Genomic DNA, 22,140 nt, shown 5'->3' with positions numbered 1-22,140 from the left:
TAAATTTATGAGCCCTTGGTTTAACACATACGGTAGGTAAATATATGGGCCCTTTGAGAATAAACTTGCAATACTTTGACAATACTGTAAATACCTATTAAATATTTTTGGTCCTCATTTGAATCGAACATTTCTTACTGTGAATGTTCGTACTGTTAGATGTAATATAAAAATATATACAAATAAACTTTATTACTGAGATTGTGGTTAGGCTCTACTGTTAGATATATAAACACATTATTATATACAAATAAACTTTATACTGACAGTTCCTTCTCAACGTTTGTATTAATTAATAATTACCAATAACTAGATGGCTTTCCAGTTATTCTATAACTGGGTTAACATAAGATAGGCCTACCGTAAATAACACTTGTAGGCGATGGGCGCATTGTTAACAAAAATTGTTCCACGAAAATGTTAAAACCGTTATAACGAACAGATAAGAGAGGAAGAGAAACAAACATGATTGTAGCTGTTGCATCTTCACAGACCGACGTCTTGCGATCCATCTTCATAGCAAATAGGGGATGATGAGGACATTGAGATGAGGTTATTGTCCCGGGTGGTTTGTTTTTTTAAACTATAGAAACACTAAATGTCTTCTCTTTCCTAATAATTGGCTGTTAAACTAAGGAAGAGAATTAAATTATTATTGTAATTTTAACTATTCCCTGATTAAACATTCCTGTGGTCGTCAATCATTTTTGTCATATGGATTTACTATCTGAAATAAAAGAAAATGAATAATTCGATTACACGATCAAACTTTATGTGACAACAAATTGTGAGGTGCTCATAATACGAAAAAAAACTTCATAGTGTTGAATATGGGTTTCTGTAACCCCAGGAAAGTTACTTTTTGTTTGTCATGGTAACATTTATTGTTAAAACTAATATTTCTAGCCAGATTGATAATTGATAATAATGTTCTATTGTAAACTAGTAACTATATATTTTGAGAAAAATATTACAAATGATAATGTCTTTGAAAAATCGGATTATATTCAAAGTAGGCCTATTTAACTTACAGTAGGCCTATTGTTAATTAATTACGTATTAGTTATCTTTTGAGGGCTATCGAACAATAGGACAATGGCTTATAATGGTGAGGAATGTATCGTTTATTCATGGTTCTATTTTCCGAGCAGACAGACTTTTCAGCTGACTTAGGCCTATATTCTTTATATACATATTTTATATTTACATAGGCCTATATTCTTTTGTAGTTTATCGGCAATGCATAGAGGAAAAAATTAATATACTACTTTCTTCTCTAAAATGTATATTGTGTTGCTGTACAAGTTGAAAAATAGCAAATGTGGACACTTGATTTGTTTATGCTAGAAGTACAGTTGTTTGTTCAATCACAGACTGGTGGTACAAGTTGTTCAAGGATATTAGTAACAAGATCAGTCGACATATATTATATATATATTAAATGGAGGCACCAGTTGAGCCAACCGTCTTTATTGCTTATCAGAATCTGAATCTGATCTGAATCTGAATCTATCTGGCGTTGTCACTTCTATCTATAAGGAGTGGTCTTCACAAAATATGTAATTTCGGTGCACCTAAGTTCTAGTTCTGCACTTAACAATTTCACTTCGGACCTAGACCTAGTAGAACAAGAACTGACTGCCAAATGGACTATTGTTTTTATGTTATGCCAGGCTGTCCCTTCACTGTTCGTTATGTTATACATATCAGTATTAAGTGATCGAGTCGGCAGAAAAATCAGTCTAATTGTGCCGACGGTCGGACTTTTAGGGGCATCCGTTAGTTTTTGCTGTGTATACATATTCGAACTGTCTGCCCCATATCTTCTTATTTGAAACTTATTGATTGGTTTGACTGGCACTCCAATCTTACTTCGATCAGGAGCCGCTGCTTATATTGGCGACACCTGTAAACCAGAAGATGTGACAATTCGCATGGCAATCCTTCTTGGAGTTGTCGTTCTTGGAGTTGCTTTAGGACAGTTAATGTTTTCGATTTGGATAGAAACAACTGGATTCCTTCAACCGTTCTTGTTCATGACAGGTCTGCTAGTGTTTTGTATTTTCTACATTGTGTGTTTGATGAAGGACAGTATTGATTCTAAACAGATAAAGGAAACATCTTCATTTAAAGAGGCGATAGAAGGTTTGATCGATATAACAACCAGTAACAGAAATAACCGCCGAAATCTAATGTGGCTTTGGTTGTCAGTTAGATTTTCGGCCACTTTATACCCTTTTTACTATATCATTCAACTATATCTCATTGGTCCGCCATTGCGTTTGTCAGTTTCAACAGATGGGATATTCACTTTTTGTTATTTCATGTCAAATGCAATAGGTAACTTATAAATTATTGTTTTGTAAACGTTTTGTCATAAGCCTGTTAAGCTAATTTACCAATTTGATATTGCAAATTTACAGAAATGTTATATAACGCTGATGTATACTTAAGCCGCTACACGTTTTAGTTTTCATTGTGCGACAGCAAATCATTGCAATATGGTCGTGATGCGCAAGATAAGTACAACTAATTATAAGAGGCTAATATAATCGTAAATAAGGTCGCTGAAAATGATGTTTCAGCAAAATCCAGAGCGATGCGTAATTCATATTTGGTTGTTTTCTAGGAATGCTATTTGTTACAAAAGCTCTGCAGAAGTTTTTCAAGATAGGGGACAGCACTTTAATCTACCTTGGTTTGCTTTCTACTGTTGCTAATTTTCTTGCTTTGGCAACAGCAACTGCTAAAACTGTTTATGTAGGTATGTTCTTAGGATTTAATCTTGATGTAAGTAAACATTAAAAGCCAGATAGATACTATAATGTTTTCAGTGTAGCTCAATAAGTTTCCCCGTTGATAGTTGTGTCTAAAAGGGAAAAAAAACAAATTTATATGTATAAAAAGAGGAAACTATGAAGAGAAAAGATAAAAACAAAAATCAATGTGATAATATGTAAACAAATGAACAAAACTCTTTAAAAAAGGGTGTATGTAAACAGATGATGAAAACAAACATTGTTAATAATAATATTATATTTTATTTATTTTATTTTATTCAATCGAAACCAACAGCGATAATTACCGCCACTCACAGGTTTGATACAAACAAAGCCAGGACTGTTTAAAGCACCTTGATTGGTCCAGTGCCCACCTTGACCAGAGGAAAGGCATAAGCCAATACGTCTGATGCAGATACTAAATGCAGGGGCTGCCATAAGAGTCAGCAGTGCTGATTTCAAATGCCTAACGAGACCCCAGCTCCATATACAGCACCCGATATTCCCAGATGGTCTCCCATCCAAGCTCTAACCAGGCCCATAATATGTATAGTGTATTGAAATAAAAATGTTTAGAACATATTATGTATGGAAATAAAAGTGGGATGAACCCACATAAGATAAAAAAAATTTAAATTAAATGTTTGATTATACGCACTTCTTACCCAATTGACCTAGATGTGAAACATATGGTGTGTGCTGTCAATAGTCAGTATCTAGATGACTGTCAATAGTAAGTTAAGATGTACCTATTGACAACTGCAGAATAGGTACAAACATTCATTTGATAAAAATATAAATATACAGTTGTCACAGAATCTTGGTGTTTTTTTTTTTTGTATAGTGATACCATTGGCATGTTTAATTTATGTACCAAAGGCAGTTTCTCATGCACAACTATCAAACCTAGTGGAGAAACAGGAGAGAGGTTAGTTCTTACTACTTTTTCTTGCGTACGCTGATTAGGAATTCCCCATACTATAACACATAATCTTACGGCAAGGTATTAATAGCAGTGCAAACATCTGCTTTTTCAACTGAACTCCTTAATTTTAAAACGTACATTGTTTATATAAATATTAATTTATTTTTATTTCTTTATAAAAGAGCGTTGTTTGCTTTAGCTGCAGTAACAGATGGCATTGGGTTTATTATCGGGCCTTTCTGGTCAAACCTCGTATATTCAGCTACTGTTAAATAAACTCCGAATCTTATTTGGTACCTATTCGCCATGCTTTCAATGATTACCACTGTTATTGTAATGTAAGTACATGTTTAAACTTAAATTCAATTGAAGTTTCTAAATACATGTAGTTGATTTGGAAAGATTGTTCGCGTTCTTGACTCACATAGTGTACAACTAGAGTTGAAATAATAATTTAAATAGAAAAACGACTAATATTGGTTTTTTTATTGAGTACAGTAGTCATTTGGACCTATGAGGTCTATTGTTTCTTTAAAACTCTAAACTATAGAATTGAAGACAGGATATCATTCTTAGGTCTATAGCTGGATTAGTGTTAATGTTTAATCATGGTTTAATAGCGTCCTGTCCTCATGTTTATGGTTCGAATTATACGGTAGTTCTTGATAAGGGATTAAATCTCTAGAAATATATATGTTGACGATACGCACTGATTATAATATGATATTTTTGACAGATTCATTCACGTAAAATACGGATCTATTGATGCAACACGTTATCAGAAGTCAACCACTGAAGAAGTGGAGTTCAATGAAAAAGAGGGTCTTTTGGAGAAACCAAAATAAAGACGAAATCATTATGTAAATTCTGACAAAGATCAAATGAATAGCACTAGAGGGTGGTGACAATCCTTTCCTATTCTCATCAAGAGAAAATCACATTTTATTGCTTGAAATAAAAACATTAAAACCAAATATACGTATATTTATCTATTGATTTAGATTATTAAACTATTATTATTGTTATCATTATTCTCCATGTTCATCAGAGATTAATTTGTGTACTAAAATGTTAGAGATTGGGCATAGTATTCGGTAGGACACGTCTCCATCAGAATTTCCCTTCCATATACGGCGTATCTAATGACAGTGACGATTAATTGTGTCGAACAATGGGCAGAGTAGCAGTTTTAACCAGATTTCTGATCAGTCCACGAATTGTGAACAAGGATTATGACATCTTTATCGAAATATTGTAAACAAATACATGTTTGTCTACTAGGTATTACAGGTATTTGTTCGAAAAAAACTGTTTACTTCTTAATTCAGCCTGCAGGTATGGGTGTTCGCCTAGCCTCTTTCTCTACCTTTGTCTATCCAGCATCTCTCCGCTATTTCTCAGTTCTTGTACTGTGGGCATGTTATTTCTATTGACTGTTCTGAGCATGGTACCTTAATACATAATTCAGTAAGTCGATATTTTTATCAATTTTCGAAGCAAATCCATGTACAGTACATAGTACAGGAAAGTTGACATTTGCAGAATCACATAATCTATTCTGTGCATGTTACCTTAATACATAATTCAATATGTAGATATTTTGGCATATATAGCAAAATTATTAATAATTGAATTTTAAAAAGTTGATATTTTGCCATAACTGGTTACTATGACTCTATACGATGATGATAATGCAATATATGACTATATTATTGCATAATAATTGAATTTTAAAAAGTAGACATGTTGGCCATTTTTGAAAAAATCCCTGAACTATAGTAGGCTGCAAGGAAATTTTCAAATAATGACCACATTTTCGACCCTTTTATTTGTTGACATAACTGGTTACTATGACTCTATAATATGATGATAATGCAATATATGTGCATATATGACTATATTATTGCATAATAATTGAATTTTAAAAAGGTAGATATTTTAGCCAATTTCGATAAAATCCCTGCAGGGACCAATTTTCGACCTTTTTATTTTTCGATAAAACTGGTTACTATTGCACAATTGGCATGCGCAGAACCCATTATTCGACTCTGCGCATGTTTATTATGCTATAGTAACCATTTATGTCAAAAGTGGTTACTATAGCACAATTGACATGCGCAAAACGCATTATTCGACTCTGCGCATGTTTATTATGCTATAGTAACCATTTATGTCAAAAGTGGTTACTATAGCACAATTGACATGCGCAAAACGCATTATTCGACTCTGCGCATGTTTATTATGCTATAGTAGCCATTTATGTCAAAAGTGGTTACTATAGCACAATTGACATGCGCAGAACCCATTATTCGACTCTGCGCATGTTTATTATGATATAGTAACCATGTATGTCAAAAAATAAAAAAGTCGAAAATTGGCGATTTTTCGAAAATTTCCCTGTACTATAGTAGGCCTACAGAGATTTTTTTAAAAAAGGACCAATTTTCGACCTTTTTATTTATCGATAAAACTGGTTACTATAGCACAATTGACATGCGCAGAACCCATTATTCGACTCTGCGCATGTTTATTATGCTATAGTAACCATTTATGTCAAGAGTGGTTACTATAGCACAATTGACATGCGTAGAACGCATTATTCGACTCTGCGCATGTTTATTATGCTATAGTAACCATTTATGTAAAAAATGGTTACTATAGCACAATTGACATGCGCAAAACGCATTATTCGACTCTGCGCATGTTTATTATGCTATAGTAACCATTTATGTCAAAAGTGGTTACTATAGCACAATTGACATGCGCAGAACCCATTATTCGACTCTGCGCATGTTTATTATGCTATAGTAACCATTTATGTCAAAAAATAAAAAAGTCGAAAATTGGCGATTTTTCGAAAATTTCCCTGTACTGTTCAGAGATTTTTTCAAAAAAGGACAAATTTTCGACCTTTTTATTTTTCGATAAAACTGGTTACTATTGCACAATTGGCATGCGCAGAACCCATTATTCGACTCTGCGCATGTTTATTATGCTATAGTAACCATTTATGTCAAAAGTGGTTACTATAGCACAATTGACATGCGCAAAACGCATTATTCGACTCTGCGCATGTTTATTATGCTATAGTAACCATTTATGTCAAAAGTGGTTACTATAGCACAATTGACATGCGCAAAACGCATTATTCGACTCTGCGCATGTTTATTATGCTATAGTAGCCATTTATGTCAAAAGTGGTTACTATAGCACAATTGACATGCGCAGAACCCATTATTCGACTCTGCGCATGTTTATTATGATATAGTAACCATGTATGTCAAAAAATAAAAAAGTCGAAAATTGGCGATTTTTCGAAAATTTCCCTGTACTATAGTAGGCCTACAGAGATTTTTTTAAAAAAGGACCAATTTTCGACCTTTTTATTTATCGATAAAACTGGTTACTATAGCACAATTGACATGCGCAGAACCCATTATTCGACTCTGCGCATGTTTATTATGCTATAGTAACCATTTATGTCAAGAGTGGTTACTATAGCACAATTGACATGCGTAGAACGCATTATTCGACTCTGCGCATGTTTATTATGCTATAGTAACCATTTATGTAAAAAATGGTTACTATAGCACAATTGACATGCGCAAAACGCATTATTCGACTCTGCGCATGTTTATTATGCTATAGTAACCATTTATGTCAAAAGTGGTTACTATAGCACAATTGACATGCGCAGAACCCATTATTCGACTCTGCGCATGTTTATTATGCTATAGTAACCATTTATGTCAAAAAATAAAAAAGTCGAAAATTGGCGATTTTTCGAAAATTTCCCTGTACTGTTCAGAGATTTTTTCAAAAAAGGACAAATTTTCGACCTTTTTATTTTTCGATAAAACTGGTTACTATAGCACAATTGACATGCGCAGAACCCATTTAACGACTCTGCACCTGTTTATTATGCTATAGTAACCATTTATGTCAAGAGTGGTTACTATAGCACAATTGACATGCGTAGAACGCATTATTCGACTCTGCGCATGTTTATTATGCTATAGTAACCATTTATGTCAAAAGTGGTTACTATAGCACAATTGACATGCGCAGAATTCATTATTCGACTCTGCGCATGTTTATTATGCTATAGTAACCATTTATGTCCAAAAATATAAAAGTTGGAAATTGGCGATTTTTCGAAAATTTCTCTGTACTATAGTACAGAGATTTTTTTCAAAAAAGGACCAATTTTCGACCTTTTTATTTTTCGATAAAACTGGTTACTATAGCACAATTGACATGCGCAGAACCCATTATTCAACTCTGCGCATGTTTATTATGATATAGTAACCATTTATGTCAAAAAATAAAAAAGTCTAAAATTGGCGATTTTTCGAAAATTTTCCTGTACTATAGTACAGAGGTTTTTTCAAAAAAGGACCAATTTTCGACCTTTTTATTTATCGATAAAACTGGTTACTATAGCACAATTGACATGCGTAGAACGCATTATTCGACTCTGCGCATGTTTATTATGCTATAGTAACCATTTATGTCAAAAGTGGTTACTATAGCACAATTGACATGCGTAGAACGCATTATTCGACTCTGCGCATGTTTATTATGCTATAGTAACCATTTATGTCAAAAGTGGTTACTATAGCACAATTGACATGCGCAGAATTCATTATTCGACTCTGCGCATGTTTATTATGCTATAGTAACCATTTATGTCAAAAAATAAAAAAGTTGGAAATTGGCGATTTTTCGAAAATTTCCCTGTACTATAGTACAGAGATTTTTTTCAAAAAAGGACCAATTTTCGACCTTTTTATTTTTCGATAAAACTGGTTACTATAGCACAATTGACGTGCGCAGAACCCATTATTCGACTCTGCACCTGTTTATTATGCTATAGTAACCATTTATGTCAAGAGTGGTTCTATAGCACAATTGACATGCGTAGAACGCATTATTCGACTCTGCGCATGTTTATTATGCTATAGTAACCATTTATGTCAAAAGTGGTTACTATAGCACAATTGAAATGCGCAGAATGCATTTATTGACTCTGCGCAAGTTTATTATGCTATAGTAACCATTTATGTCAAAAGTGGTTACTATAGCACAATTGACATGCGCAGAACCCATTATTCGACTCTGCGCATGTTTATTATGTTATAGTAACGATTTATGTCAACAAATACAAAAGTCGTAAATTGGCGATTTTTCAAAAAAGGACCAATTTTCGACCTTTCGATAAAACTGGTTACTATAGCACAATTGACATGCGCAGAACCCATTATTCGACTCAGCGGATGTTTATTATGGTATAGTAACCAGTTATGTCAAAAGTGGTTACTATAGCACAATTGACATGGGAAGAACCCATAATTCGACTCTGCGCATGTTTATTATTGGTTACTATGACTCTATACGATGATGATAACGCAATATATGACTATATTATTGCATAATTTAATTTTTAAAAATCGATATTTTGACCAATTTTGATAAAATCCCTGAACTATAGTACTGTACAGAGAAATTTTCGAAAAATGACAAAATTTCGATCCTTTTATTTGTTGACATAACTGGTTACTATGACTCTATACGATGATAATGCAATATGTGTGCATATATGACTATATTATTGCCCAAAAACAAAAAAAAATCTCTGTTTGCAATTTGTTTTCCTTTGGGCTGTTATTTTTTTATAGATTGCCTAGCCCAATGTGTCTGCGCATGTCAAATTATTGTATAGTGATGTCAATAAATAAAAGGGTAGGAAAACCTATTCACCTATTGGAAAACAAACTTTACAAAAAATATCTACAAATAATGTACATAGTACTATACCATAATAGACTATTACAATATCAGAATTTACTACTGTATATATTTTTTTTAGGACAACTACAAAATTACAGCACATAAACTCCAATACAATACAAAATATCCTTCATATTATCTATATATAGCACATACTAAAAATGAAATTGAAAAGTTAATAAAATATCAATATTTTTTTGATATTGTAACTATAATTTTATTTTAAAACAATGATTTCACAATACGATAGTGTTTTGTTCGAGACAATAATATATTAAAAATATGACATTAACATTAATATTTCAATGAGGACAAATTTTAATATTAGTAGATTAATTTTAAATTAATTTTAGCATAATTTCAGCTGTTTGGTTAAGTTGCTGCGCATACATATCCTGGCTTGAAATCCTGTTGTATTAGGCTGACATTCAAATACTGTAGTTTAAATGTCATCAATCTACTAATATTAACTATATTAACATGACAAAAAGCAATACTTTTAAACCAATATTACATTCATTATTAAACTAAAAATATGTATATTATATATATATATATTTATATAGAAACTGCAGGGGTAAAAGTTATTGATATTATATGAAACAATGTTTAATTAATAATATTAGGTTAAATTTAAATATATATAACATTTAAATGGAATGGTTGGATCTCTAAAATTGTTTTAAATCCTGGTGGAACTTGCGTTAAAGCCACATGGGCTTATTTAATCTTACAACTGTAATTACAATGAAACAAAATTAAATCAATAGTTATTTTAAACTTGTACTTCTAAGGTATATTATTTATTCGTTGAATATCTATCACACATGTAATTTGATTAGATAGTGACACCCCAGCATGGTATGGTTGAACAACAATAGTTATTGACATATATTCAAGCACAACAAGTACTCATATTATAGTATATTTATTCACAAGGCAGGATTTGCAAAGAGATATTTATATCTATAAATGCACAGGCATAAAGCAACTTTATTATTATTTATTAAATTAATATATATATTATGCCATTACGATGTACTGTAGAACAAGAGCACACGTACACAGTTGATTCAATTTCAAACGCCATACACAGATTTCAGTTTGACCTAGGTCAATGACCCACTTTCCTCACATAAGTACTGTTTCTCTATATTAAGTGTTGGTCGCTAATATTTAATATTTCTATAATATTAATTTTATTAATAACATTAATATTTTCCATTTCAGAAATAATTACTTCACGGCTCATCATGGTTTAAGTCTGAAAATAAAAATTTTAAAAATATTTTTAATAAAAAAACATAAAAAATCACAATTACTCAAGGCTCTGTATACACTATCAAACTAGTTTGACAAAAAAAGTGTGATGTGCCCAAATATGGTGTGATATGACCAAATATGGTGTGATATGACCAAATATGGTGTGATATGACCAAATATGGTATGTAGTAATGTTTGTCACATACAGTTTGTTAGTGTAGACAGAGCTGTACAGTAGAACCCCACTATTTGGACACTACTTTTAAGGGGACTATAGGGACTCTAATGCATATTTTCATTAATTATTCACTTACCCTCCTTCTTCTTCAAGCAGAACCAAGAACTTTGCCACTCGATGCGGTCCTTTTGTCTGGCGTGCCATTTCAATTAATGCTATAAGACGTTTGATCCCAACCCAGACACTGTGAAAGATTAAATTAAAAAAATTAATTTGTGTCAAAAATGTCAATGCTAGGTCAATCAGACGGCCCAATAGCGAGCTCTCATTTCAGGACAGTAAACGAAAAAAACATTTGTATGAATGAAGTAAATATTTACCCTTTATTACTTATTTTTGAAGATATCTCTGAAACTTCTTGTTCTGTAAATACACCCTTAAGATGCTGAAATAAGAATAATAAACGCATTGTGATTAAATACACCCCTAAGATGCTGAAATATTATCATCATCATTAACTTTGTGATAATTATTAATATTATCATGAGAATTATCACAATTAACACTATAATAATGATAATAATGGTTGTCTTTTATAGAGCGCTTAAACGATCCATAAAAATATCCAAAGTTAACTATAAAAGATTAAACTAAAAAATCCTATTTGGATCCTATCAAATTCATTCAATAACCATATAAACCGTACCTCTAAGACTTTAATAATTTCACTTCCACTCGATAAGTTAGAAACATGAACGTGTTTGGTAAATGCCGGTGTCATTTCCATATTCTCAAGAACGTCTTTTCGGCTGGTGGTTCCAATAATCAATAGTTTACGCCCCTGTTAAAATTTAAAGATACAATTCATTCAATTTATTAGTCTAGACAAGAAATGCCATATTTATTTATATGGTAAAACATGACTCTAGCCAATTCTAGTACAATTATAACTTTATTTTCAACTTGAAAATTATTTTTAATTATAACGAAGTCTGGAAGTACATCGTACAAGCTAAAAACGTTGGATCAAAAAAAAAAAAACCTTGCTGTTGTCTCCTTACCTTCGGTGGCTGTTTTTTTAATAATACAAGCAAAGCTTGAAGAACCAAGTTTGAAAATCTTGGGCCTATTGGCACATAATCTGTTAAAAAATAAGTTTTAAAATTAAATAATTGATGTGTACATGAATACAAAATTGTAAACGGTATATCATTTTGTAGATCCCGACATGTCAATTCAAGCTAATGATAAGGACGTAGAAGAGTTTTAAAATGTGATCGTTCCATAAAAGTGGTCTAATGGTACAGTGTCTGTATATCAAGCAGAAGAAGCAAGTTTGAATCACAGATGGAGTCACTCAAGAGAATTTTTCTCTATTTGAATATGCTTTCATAATAAAAAAACAACAGATATATACCTAATAATCTCTCAATATCATCTATAACAACACAGCTCAGTTGCGACTTGTATGCGTCTTCAAATATCTATGAAAAAATAAAAATTCAATCAAGCAATCAAAATAAATTTTATTTCATGAAAATAAAAAAATTAGGCATGCACCTTATTAAAAAAATGTATGGAAACGCAGGAAACTCAGGAAAGTTTTTAAACAGAGACTCTTAAAAAAAAAGAATAAAATATACTGTGTTAAAAACTGTGAGACTAAAGTTTGACCTCACTATACTGACCTTTTTGATAGCGTGACATTTGGCGCTTTCTGAGAAACCAATCATGTCTTCTGGTGAACAGATCTTGACAAAAGGAAACTCGGACTTAATTCCAAGTGTGGCAGCTAATGCTGTCTTGCCATTGGTTGGAGCGCCTGATAAAAGAAAAAAACATTTAAACTGACCAATCACAAAGCAGAGCATACATGGTTGGGTAGGAAGATTTGTAGAGACTCCTTTAATTTACTTGCTGCATTTACTAAGTTAGAAAAAGTTCCTTTATTATTTACACAAAAAAACCATTTATACCGTTTTTCAGACCTACCTTCCAAAAGTAAACTAGCCAATGGTGTTCTTTCACTTTCGAGTGCTTGTTTAATAATAAGCTCTCCATCTTCTATAACTCTTGTAACTTGAGGTCCCCAAGGGATGATACCATTGACGATATAACGATCAAAGTTTTCGTTACTCACACCAAATGCCTACAAACAATAATATGGTCATGTTTGTATAACCCTACTACATAATTATATATTGTTCCATAATAGGATTTGGCAGAGTTACATAAGCAGTTACAGTACATACAGAGAGTAGGACCTCTCCTTTGGGCCACCTCTATTCAAGGGACACCTCTATCCAAGGGACACCTCCATTCAGGAGACACACCTATTCAGGAGACAAATCTATTCAGAGGACACCCCTATTCAGGAGACACCTCTACTCAGGGGAAAAATCTATTCAGAGGAAACCCCTATTCAGGGGACACCATATTCAAGAGACACCCCTATTCAGGGGTCAACGCCATTTAGTAGAAACTTTTCCGTGAAAATAACGACAGCAGTTAAAGAGTTAACACTATTGCCAACCCCTTTCCAGGTGACACCCCTATTAAGGGGACATTTCGTTGGGTCTTAAATGTGTCTCCTTAATAGAGGTTCTACTGAATAACTTACCGGTTTAATATCATGTTCCATAGCCATCACAAAATCTTGTTTTGTAATCTGAATATTTTCTGCCGCATCATAGTCAACTACTACTTTTGAATCGGCCTGTAATGAAATCCAAAAAATGATTAAATTAAATTATTACTTTAAAAAATCAATTACAAATCAGGCTTTATCTATAAAAGAGACTTGATAATTAACAAAATTCAATGCATAAAAAACCAAGACACATCGAGGCATACACAATATAAAAAAATATGTATGTAAACTCCAGGGTTTTGCTAGGAAATGTGAAAATAGGATATGATCAGTGTAGTAATAATTTGATATAACTGAGCATGCGATTTTTAAATATCTAGGCAATGTGAAAGATTAAGGCTTCCATTACCCTAATAACCCTATTCATGGCCATCGACTGTGCTGCTCGTACAAGCCCAGCAATTTCAGCACCACTGTAGTTCTTGGTTTCAATTGCTAGCTCTTTGATGTCAACATCTTTCGCCATTTTGTTGTTGTCTCTCATTTTATTCACGTAAATCTCAAATATTTGTATTCTACCCTCTTCATCTGGTAAACCTTTGGGTTTAAAAGAGCACAATTTTATGATATTTTAAAACTTGAACAATTATAGGTAATATGTTGGAAAAGACAATGGTCTATACAAAGTAATTGAAATTTACTAGACTAGGCTGAAAATCATATACAGTACTGTATATCTGAGAATTTAAAAATATATTCTATTCTAGACTACTTTTTTGTACCTTTTACTAAACATATTTAATTGTTCGCACTTAATAATCAAACTTTCTTACTAATTTCCATCTGTACTTCAAGTCGGCCTGGTCGAAGCAAAGCATCGTCTATTAAATCTCTTCTATTTGTCATTCCTTGAAAAAAAATTAATCAAAGAATCTATCACAACATGATCGTGCATATATTTATCATTTTTATACTACAAATTCTATACAAAAAGAAATGTGTATAAAAGTTTTAAAAAAAAACCACTTAAACAGAGTAGATTTATATCTGGATATGAATCCAAGACATTAACATTTAAGGAAGAGTAGCTCAAGCATTCAACAGCATTACTTACCAATAAGTAAAATGTTGTCCAGCTGTTCCACACCATCGATTTTAGACAGAAGTTGGTTGACAACTGTGTCATGTACACCAGTACTGCCAGACTGCAATGTATATGCATAAATTATTGTGTTAATTTTATCTAATTATATTCAATTTAATTCATACCACATTTTACAAAAAAGGATAAAAAGAAAATCATCAAATAATATTTAACGCACACATCACATTCATGTCAAAATGTAGCAATTTAAACCTTTAAACGGATATTTTAATTGTGATTAAATAAATATTATATTTTAAAATAGGATACCTTTGTTATGTAATTGTTTGCAATGCACAGTATATCATTGTTCTTGCCAATTTTTAATTACATTGAATTAAATATTGTACATGGAAAAAGGCAGTATAATATATACAGATATATGTAATTGTATGCAATAAATTGATTTTGTTTAAGATGATATACACAGAGAGTAAAGAATACACTTAGAGTAAGTCATATTATATCGTATCAGGTTATCAATAATGTATGTCTAGCTGTGTATATTTGATTACTTACCATACTGCCTCTCTGCTTACAGATAGCATCAATCTCATCCAGTATTATAATATGCAAACCACTGTTTATTCCACACTGTCAATGCAATTCAAAATAATACATTTAGTATATAATATACATAATTTTCGCATAATTTCTCTCCTTTTCTGTTTCACATATTGAAATGAAGGGGTAGCAGAGGCTTAGCATAAGATTATTTTTCCCTTTATTTTTTTATGGGGAGTGGGTGGTTGTTGGGGTTTAGTTTTAAAACTTACATAGGAAGAAATTCGCCCCAGGCAAATTGGATACAGTCAACTCTCCCAATACCGGACTCTCTGAAAACCAGAAACTCTCCCAATGCCAGACTTTTTTTGAGGACCAAAAGGTCCCAAATTTATTTTTACCATTAAAAACACATTCCGAATACCAGACTTTCCGGAAAACCAGACTTATTTGGCCGGCCCAAAGGTGTCTGGTATTGGGAGAGTTGACTGTACTAACCCTCTAACCCCAGGCAAATTGGATACTAACCCTCTTTTGTTCCTCCTCAGCTGCTTGAAATAGCTTTCTAATATTTGCTTCTGATTCTCCCACAAATTTGTTGAGTACTTCTGGTCCATTGACAATTTGCGGCTCACGAGCGTTTAACATTTTACCGATAGTTCTTGCCATCAGAGTTTTACCAGTACCTGAAATAGGGAAAATAATTTGGGTAAAACTGTTTGAACAAACTGACTATGGAGAACATTTGTCAATTTACTTTCCCTGAAAGTGTCCCCTTGATAGGTGTCACCTTCAAGGACAAACAAAATGTCCACTCAATAGAGGTGTCCTAAAAGTATGTATCCAGTTAATCCACTATATATTACCTGGTGGTCCATACAATAGGATACCCCGCACGTGCTTGCCACCTATCTGTTCTACAAACTCAGGGGGAAAGACGCGAGATGCAAACGCTCTCCTAAATATGTTTGAAAATTCCTGTAAGAAAATGAATACAATTTTTTTTTTTAATGTACAATTTTAATAGAACATTTGCCTTCAGATTATTTGATTGAACTAACTATCTCTCAATTATATTTATGACCTGGTTTGTACTGGTGTAAAATGAAAAATTAACTAATATAATCAGAGAATGGTTTGTGATGAGAACATTTTTTCTTACCTTATCCAGACCTCCAATTCCCATTTGTTTAAAATCCCAGTCAGGATTAATGATGGATTGAGCCCCTGTCTTTCTAAAATGACAATTAAATTGACATGACAAATTAATTAATGACAAATTTCATGATGAAATGCTCACCCTGTATTACATTATGAGGTCTTTGGTTTAAATACAAAAGGAGGAAACTTCAGCATAAACATATTTAAATGGAATGCTGAAGATCAAATTGGAATAAAAATAGCAGTACAGTTTTAATATTCCTTGTTCATGAATAATATCTACCATACTGGTTATACTTTCTTTTAGAGCATGACAAATTAATTTGAGCAGACTTTAAAATATACATTAGAAACACTTACACTTTAGATTTGCCAGTTAAATTAAGAGCGGAATTCTCTCCTTTCTCAAATATGATCTGGCTATTACTAAGAAGTTCACCGATCTTAAGAGCGCTGGATTTACCAGACCCCGATTGACCTTTTAATATCGAAGGGTCAGCTCCTGTAAAGAAAAAATGGAATTTTATCACGGCTTTGTATTGCTTCATTCAATGTGTTAGTTGTACATTGTAGCTTGGTGATATAGGTGCTAGCCTATTAGTTCCACAGTCCGTGGTTCGACTGTGTCATGTAACACCACAATCTATTAGCTTGCATGGTGTTATGTATCTTGTGTGTATGTTTATCTTGGTACAAATTTGCCTTGTGCAATTTACCTAAATATAATTTAGCATCAATGGAAGAATAAACTAATTCCTCCATGCTATAACACAGTTAGTTCACTTAAAATAATAAATGTAAGAGCTCCAAGTTGAATGTGCATTGAAGCATGCAGTTTACTTACCACTAATCTCTTTAACCACCAAGCTAAGCAACTTCTTATCTGCCATTTTGAATACCATCTAGGGATGAAGATGACAAATAAATTGATAAAGCAATTTATTAAAATGCACAAAATTGAAATGCTTCAATCAATGCTAAATTAGTATATAAAACACATCTATATTGTAATAGCTGTAGTGCCATAGCAACTCGTAAACCACGCTGGGTCTATTTAATTTTTCTAAAATAAGGTTTTTCTTTTAAACACATTGTTTTTAAATGACAAATTATCACACGTTGAGAAATTCTCAATTATTTTTACATGCCAAGGAATGTATGTAATTAATTTGATCAATCACAAGCCATTATTTATTCTAATTTGTCATTGGTCAACTTGCTTGAATTGCATCTACGCCATGCTTAAATTGATGTTTTTCCACTAGACGTACCTGTTGACCTACACTGAATGCTTTCCTTACAAACTGGATACAAAATTCCTGAGCCATTTTATCAGAATCATAAGCCTCACTGCTGCCACTAAAATAAAGAAAAAGACAGAGAAATGTAATTAATGAATAAATGGAAGAAAAAATAAATCTAATAACAAAGAAAAAAACTGCTATAAGATAATGCCATGGAAATACATATACTGTATGGTCAAAACAAAATGGTGGTAAGCTGACTATCTTTTATTACCTCATGGGCTTAAACATGCATATAATAGGTGATGTTAAAATAAAGCACTTTAAAGAACTAGTTTGATAGTGTAGGCAGAGATTAGGAACAGTTACCTTTTCTTCTGAAGATAGTCTGCTTCTAAAACAATAGTAGCAATCAGCTGAGTGTTTGGGTCGAGATTGTAGGGAGAAACTAAAATAACAAAAATTATAAAACACACATAATTGTTTGCTTATATTTAAAAAAAAAAGTTTTATTCTTCTATACAAAACTAATTAATTAAACTGAAGCAGAATAATTTTTACATGATCCCTATTTTACATAGTAAAAAAATTGTAGTTTTGATGCCTAGATATTGAGAAAGTGACCACTATAGAGAAATTTCTCCATGAGATAGTACATAGTGTAATAAGATAAGAGGGATTAAATTAACATAATAAATAATCAAACGCAAAGGTCATAGGTCAGAAAGGCAGACTTTCAAATGTATAAACATAAATATTGATTTTGATTCATTGAAGTCCAGTAATGGCTTAATCTATCAATACATTCGCCTGCTTTTTTCTTGATATCAATGGCAGACTATAGTAAACTTTCTGCATGATAAAAACATATATGAAATTGTCTTTCATTTGTATAGTGTCAATCCAAGGACCATTGCTCATAGCGCTGTGACATGCCAACTACAGTACATGCTTATCCCCTAAAGGTCACATTATGTCAAGCATTCCTTCATCTGTCCACGGCAGTGGCTACGTGCTAACCAGGAAAATCTACGTGAACCCCACACTTACCTTCTACATCTTGGCCAATTGACAGCATTGCCCATTTTCTCTACAATAATAAAAACAATATTACCATTTAAAATGTATTTATTTAGCTTTAGCAAAACATAAAGAAAGATTAAATCATGAAGAGCCTATAAAATTAATTTGATCTAATTTATAGAGTCTTTTATATTTTTACCTTTATGGTCAAGCCAACAGTTGTAAATACGTTTAACTAACCTGAACCAGACTGAAGCCAATCGAGCTGCTGGGTACCTTCTGGTCAAGAGCAATGCTGAATACATATGGGCTACCCTGGACTCTTACAGTAATATGCCTTTAAAACGAAATAATAGTAAGTGTATTTTTTTTTTTATAATTCATAATTGTGATGATAATGAAGATAACAATATTTGCAATGATGACAATATTTATTATCAAAAATGATGAAAATATTGATCTGTATAATTTATTTATGATAAAAATATTGATGATCTTTAATGATAAAGGTTTTGATTGTATAGGAATGATGATGTTGATGGTATATTCATTCGATATTGATGTCAATGTTGTACTGCATTAAGATGGTAACAGTAAATGATAAAGATATCTATCTTCAAAAAGAAGTTAAAGACATCGTTTTAGCCTTAATTACGATCGGTCAGGTTTCAATGACGACGATGTCAATGATAATATCGATATGGTAATGATGTGTTTGTGTGGTTATTATAATAAAAGCTTACTTGGCATTTCTTTTAAAATCTTCTGGGCTTACTATTGCACAATTTGTGATGGATAGCTCGTCCGAAGGACACCGCACCACCTTCATTATAGTAGAAGGCATCTAAAATATAATTATATAATCAAAAACTTTTTTCTGTTTATGTTTATAATTAAATATAAATTATTTTTAAAGATAAAAAGGAAACGCTGTAAATACGATAATAAATTAATCAATTTAATATTATGGATAAAAATTATTTTAAAATACATTAGTAAACTTTACTTTAATAATATAGCTAATCAATTTAGAAGCATGGGAAAAGCATAATGAAATTGCATATTGAATATCATGTGACATAAATCCTCAAATCAAATGACAAGAATCTACTCAGTGTGTTACAGTATAAAATAATAATCTTTATGGATATAAAGTACAGGTATTTTAAAATATATTTATTACTGTAATGTAATTCAAACAGATTTATTAATTTAATTTCTAATATACATTAACAATTGTACAATGAATTTAAAAGCATCACTGTAGTTTAAATTGCTTATCTTGTATTCATTTGTAGGCTATCTTGGTTTGTACAGTATATGTATATATATATTTATTTAAACTTACACCTTTAAATCGGTGGCACTCAATCAATGACAATTGGTGCATTCTTAAGTAAAAGTTACAAATTCACAAACTTAACTAAGAAAAAATGTAAAAATATTCATAAATATTAACTATATGTTGAGTAAATTACAAACACAATCATCTCTTGTCAAAAATCATGCGCATACAACACGCTATTACACAATTAACAGAATTAACAGACAGAATCACAATAAATGTTAACAGAAACACAGGTCTGTGACATTTACACGTGACTTACACAGTATTATATTGCAACAGTCATAATTATATGTAAGAATTCAAGAGGCTAAAATCATTAATTGCAAACATAAGTTAAAAATATTACAGTATATATCAGAGCATCTTGCTACATAATTACAACAATATCTGCTATATCAAATAAAATATTCTTATCTAAGTTAAAGATTTATACAGCATCTAAAATGAGTTTGTGAAACACTGTATAATGTTATGCATCAGAGTGTACATCAGTAATCAAAATGTTGCAAAGATAGATGCATCAGTTGGTAGTATCGTCAATCTATGCAATATTATTACCAGTTATTGCAAAATTTAAAGTAAATTGTTGGCTATTATAAATTATTTTATCACAAATACATTAATACAGTAGTATCAAAATTCTGTACACTAAAACAGTGAATAAAATCTATTGATCACAATGTACTTGCCATATACAGTAGGTACAGTAGGTACAGTAGTACAGTATGCAAAATAATAAGATTTGTGAACTACAGCATTCAAATTAAAAAAAAGGTAAATATCTCAAACAAATTGCACTATTTTGCACTAGGCAACAAAAGCAAGAAAACATTTTGTAAAAGGCTTGAGCTATATGCAAAATCTAGAACAAATTCTGTTTAGTAAAGGCTTTTGAACTAGGCAAAATAAAACACAACTATTTCCTTCTAGCTTTTAAGCTATTAATAAAGTTGTTAAACCTATATATGCAAAATCGCAAACAGACGCATAACCTACTTTTTTTACTAATTAGCTAAATAAAACAAAAATAAAAAAATTGCATTAATTAAGGCTTTTGAACTATGAAAATTGCAATAGATTTACTGTAGTGTAACATCTTTTTTAAATGCCATTCCCATTGAACTACTTTAAATACAAATAAGTGCCATTTACAGATTTACTCAGATCATGTGATAGGGTCGCTTCAGTGAAATAATAATAATCAGAATAACTAATTTTTTTCAATTTTTTTAATATTTTGTCAAAATTTGTCGTAATCTTTTGAAAACACAGTAAATTGCATGAAACAGTAAATTTGTATAATTACATATAGGCCTAGGCCTAAATAATGTCTTATTTTATACTTCTTTGACATACTAAATTAGTTAGGCCTAGACTAGGCTAACTTACTATATTTGAATTAATAAAGATCAATCGAAAAGAAGAACAAAATCAGTATCTATAGCCTAGCCTAGGTAGGCCAATAATTAAATCTGGCAATTCTTACATTTTATTATTTAAGTTACCTTCAACCAAAAACAAAAAATGACATGCAGTGTGTAATATAAGGCGGGATTATGTTATTTGTTTATGAATATGACGGGACTTGGCCCAGGTAGGCCTAGCAGCCGCCTATGATTGGGTCCTACAAGCAGTGCTCTCCGATCTCCCGTGCGCTCCATCCGGCCAATTAGTTTGTAGAGAGGTGCGTCTCCTTCCAGTTTAGTCAGGCCTAGGCCTAGCCTAGGTCTACTTATTAATATTTAGTCAAAACATTTATAAATGACAAAACAAAATATTCAAATTTAATACGCACCGTTTAGATTTAATCAACAAACGTTTCCGCTATAATTTTATATTTTTGTAATTTACCGAGGACAGGTTTTAACGAGCTCCAAAATAATATTTTATTGTCCAGACTTTTGCGACTGATGTGGCCAATTCCAACACGATAAAAAATTAAACAACATGACATAAAGTAGCGCCACCAAGAGGACAAAGTACGGGGCGCCGAAAGATATGTATTATAATTATAGAAAAGTCGCGTTTTTCAGTTTTCTTTCATTAACTTTGTATATACTTATACAGTACTATGTACAGTACTATGTACAGTATATAATCAATGCAATAATTTTGCATTGAGTATCATTCATTATATGATTATGTGAAATCGCAACACCGTATCACCAGCTACTCTTGACTCCTTGATTT

At 31.8% G+C, this 22,140-nt stretch overlaps 1 protein-coding gene and 1 long non-coding RNA gene across 3 annotated transcripts; one reads left to right on the top strand and one right to left on the bottom strand.

Moving 5' to 3' along the window:
- Positions 1-2,553: 2,553 nt before the first annotated feature.
- Positions 2,554-4,671, top strand: LOC140039524 (uncharacterized). The gene is made up of 4 exons (XR_011842522.1): positions 2,554-2,764; positions 3,625-3,708; positions 3,888-4,043; positions 4,442-4,671. It is a non-coding gene; the product is annotated as an uncharacterized lncRNA (long non-coding RNA).
- A 4,533-nt stretch (positions 4,672-9,204) lies between these two features.
- Positions 9,205-21,864, bottom strand: LOC140040113 (vesicle-fusing ATPase-like). 2 transcript variants are annotated; one of them, XM_072085794.1, is made up of 24 exons: positions 21,746-21,864; positions 19,346-19,446; positions 18,843-18,939; positions 18,630-18,669; positions 17,949-18,027; positions 17,607-17,694; positions 17,180-17,237; positions 16,696-16,837; positions 16,337-16,409; positions 16,041-16,152; positions 15,703-15,860; positions 15,190-15,264; positions 14,641-14,731; positions 14,360-14,434; positions 13,936-14,123; positions 13,557-13,652; positions 12,929-13,085; positions 12,625-12,758; positions 12,354-12,420; positions 11,998-12,077; positions 11,643-11,777; positions 11,317-11,381; positions 11,073-11,180; positions 9,596-10,759 (listed from the first exon to the last, which is right to left on the bottom strand). In XM_072085794.1, exons 2-24 carry the CDS (start codon positions 19,444-19,446, stop codon positions 10,747-10,749), a joined length of 2,232 nt encoding a protein of 743 aa, XP_071941895.1. In that variant the 5' UTR covers positions 21,746-21,864; the 3' UTR covers positions 9,596-10,746. The 2 variants fall into 2 exon arrangements, 1 of the variants encoding a protein (XP_071941895.1); XR_011842691.1 differs by lacking the exon at positions 11,317-11,381 and having other exon boundaries at positions 9,205-10,759.
- Between the last annotated feature and the right edge of the window lie 276 nt (positions 21,865-22,140).

This window comes from Antedon mediterranea, chromosome 2 (genome assembly GCF_964355755.1).
Source record: "Antedon mediterranea chromosome 2, ecAntMedi1.1, whole genome shotgun sequence".
Taxonomy (NCBI): Eukaryota; Metazoa; Echinodermata; class Crinoidea; order Comatulida; family Antedonidae; genus Antedon; species Antedon mediterranea.
This window is presented reverse-complemented; position numbering and strand designations above follow the sequence as displayed.

Excerpts from the sequence above, each read along its gene's own strand:
- LOC140040113 (XM_072085794.1), bottom strand. The coding sequence starts at position 19,446 with ATGCCTTCTACTATAATGAAGGTGGTGCGGTGTCCTTCGGACGAGCTA. Across the intron at positions 17,238-17,606 it reads CATTCAGTGTAGGTCAACAG|ATGGTATTCAAAATGGCAGA; the intron begins GTACGTCTAGTG and ends CTTCATCCCTAG. Across the intron at positions 11,382-11,642 it reads AAATTATTAAAGTCTTAGAG|CATCTTAAGGGTGTATTTAC; the intron begins GTACGGTTTATA and ends TTCTTATTTCAG.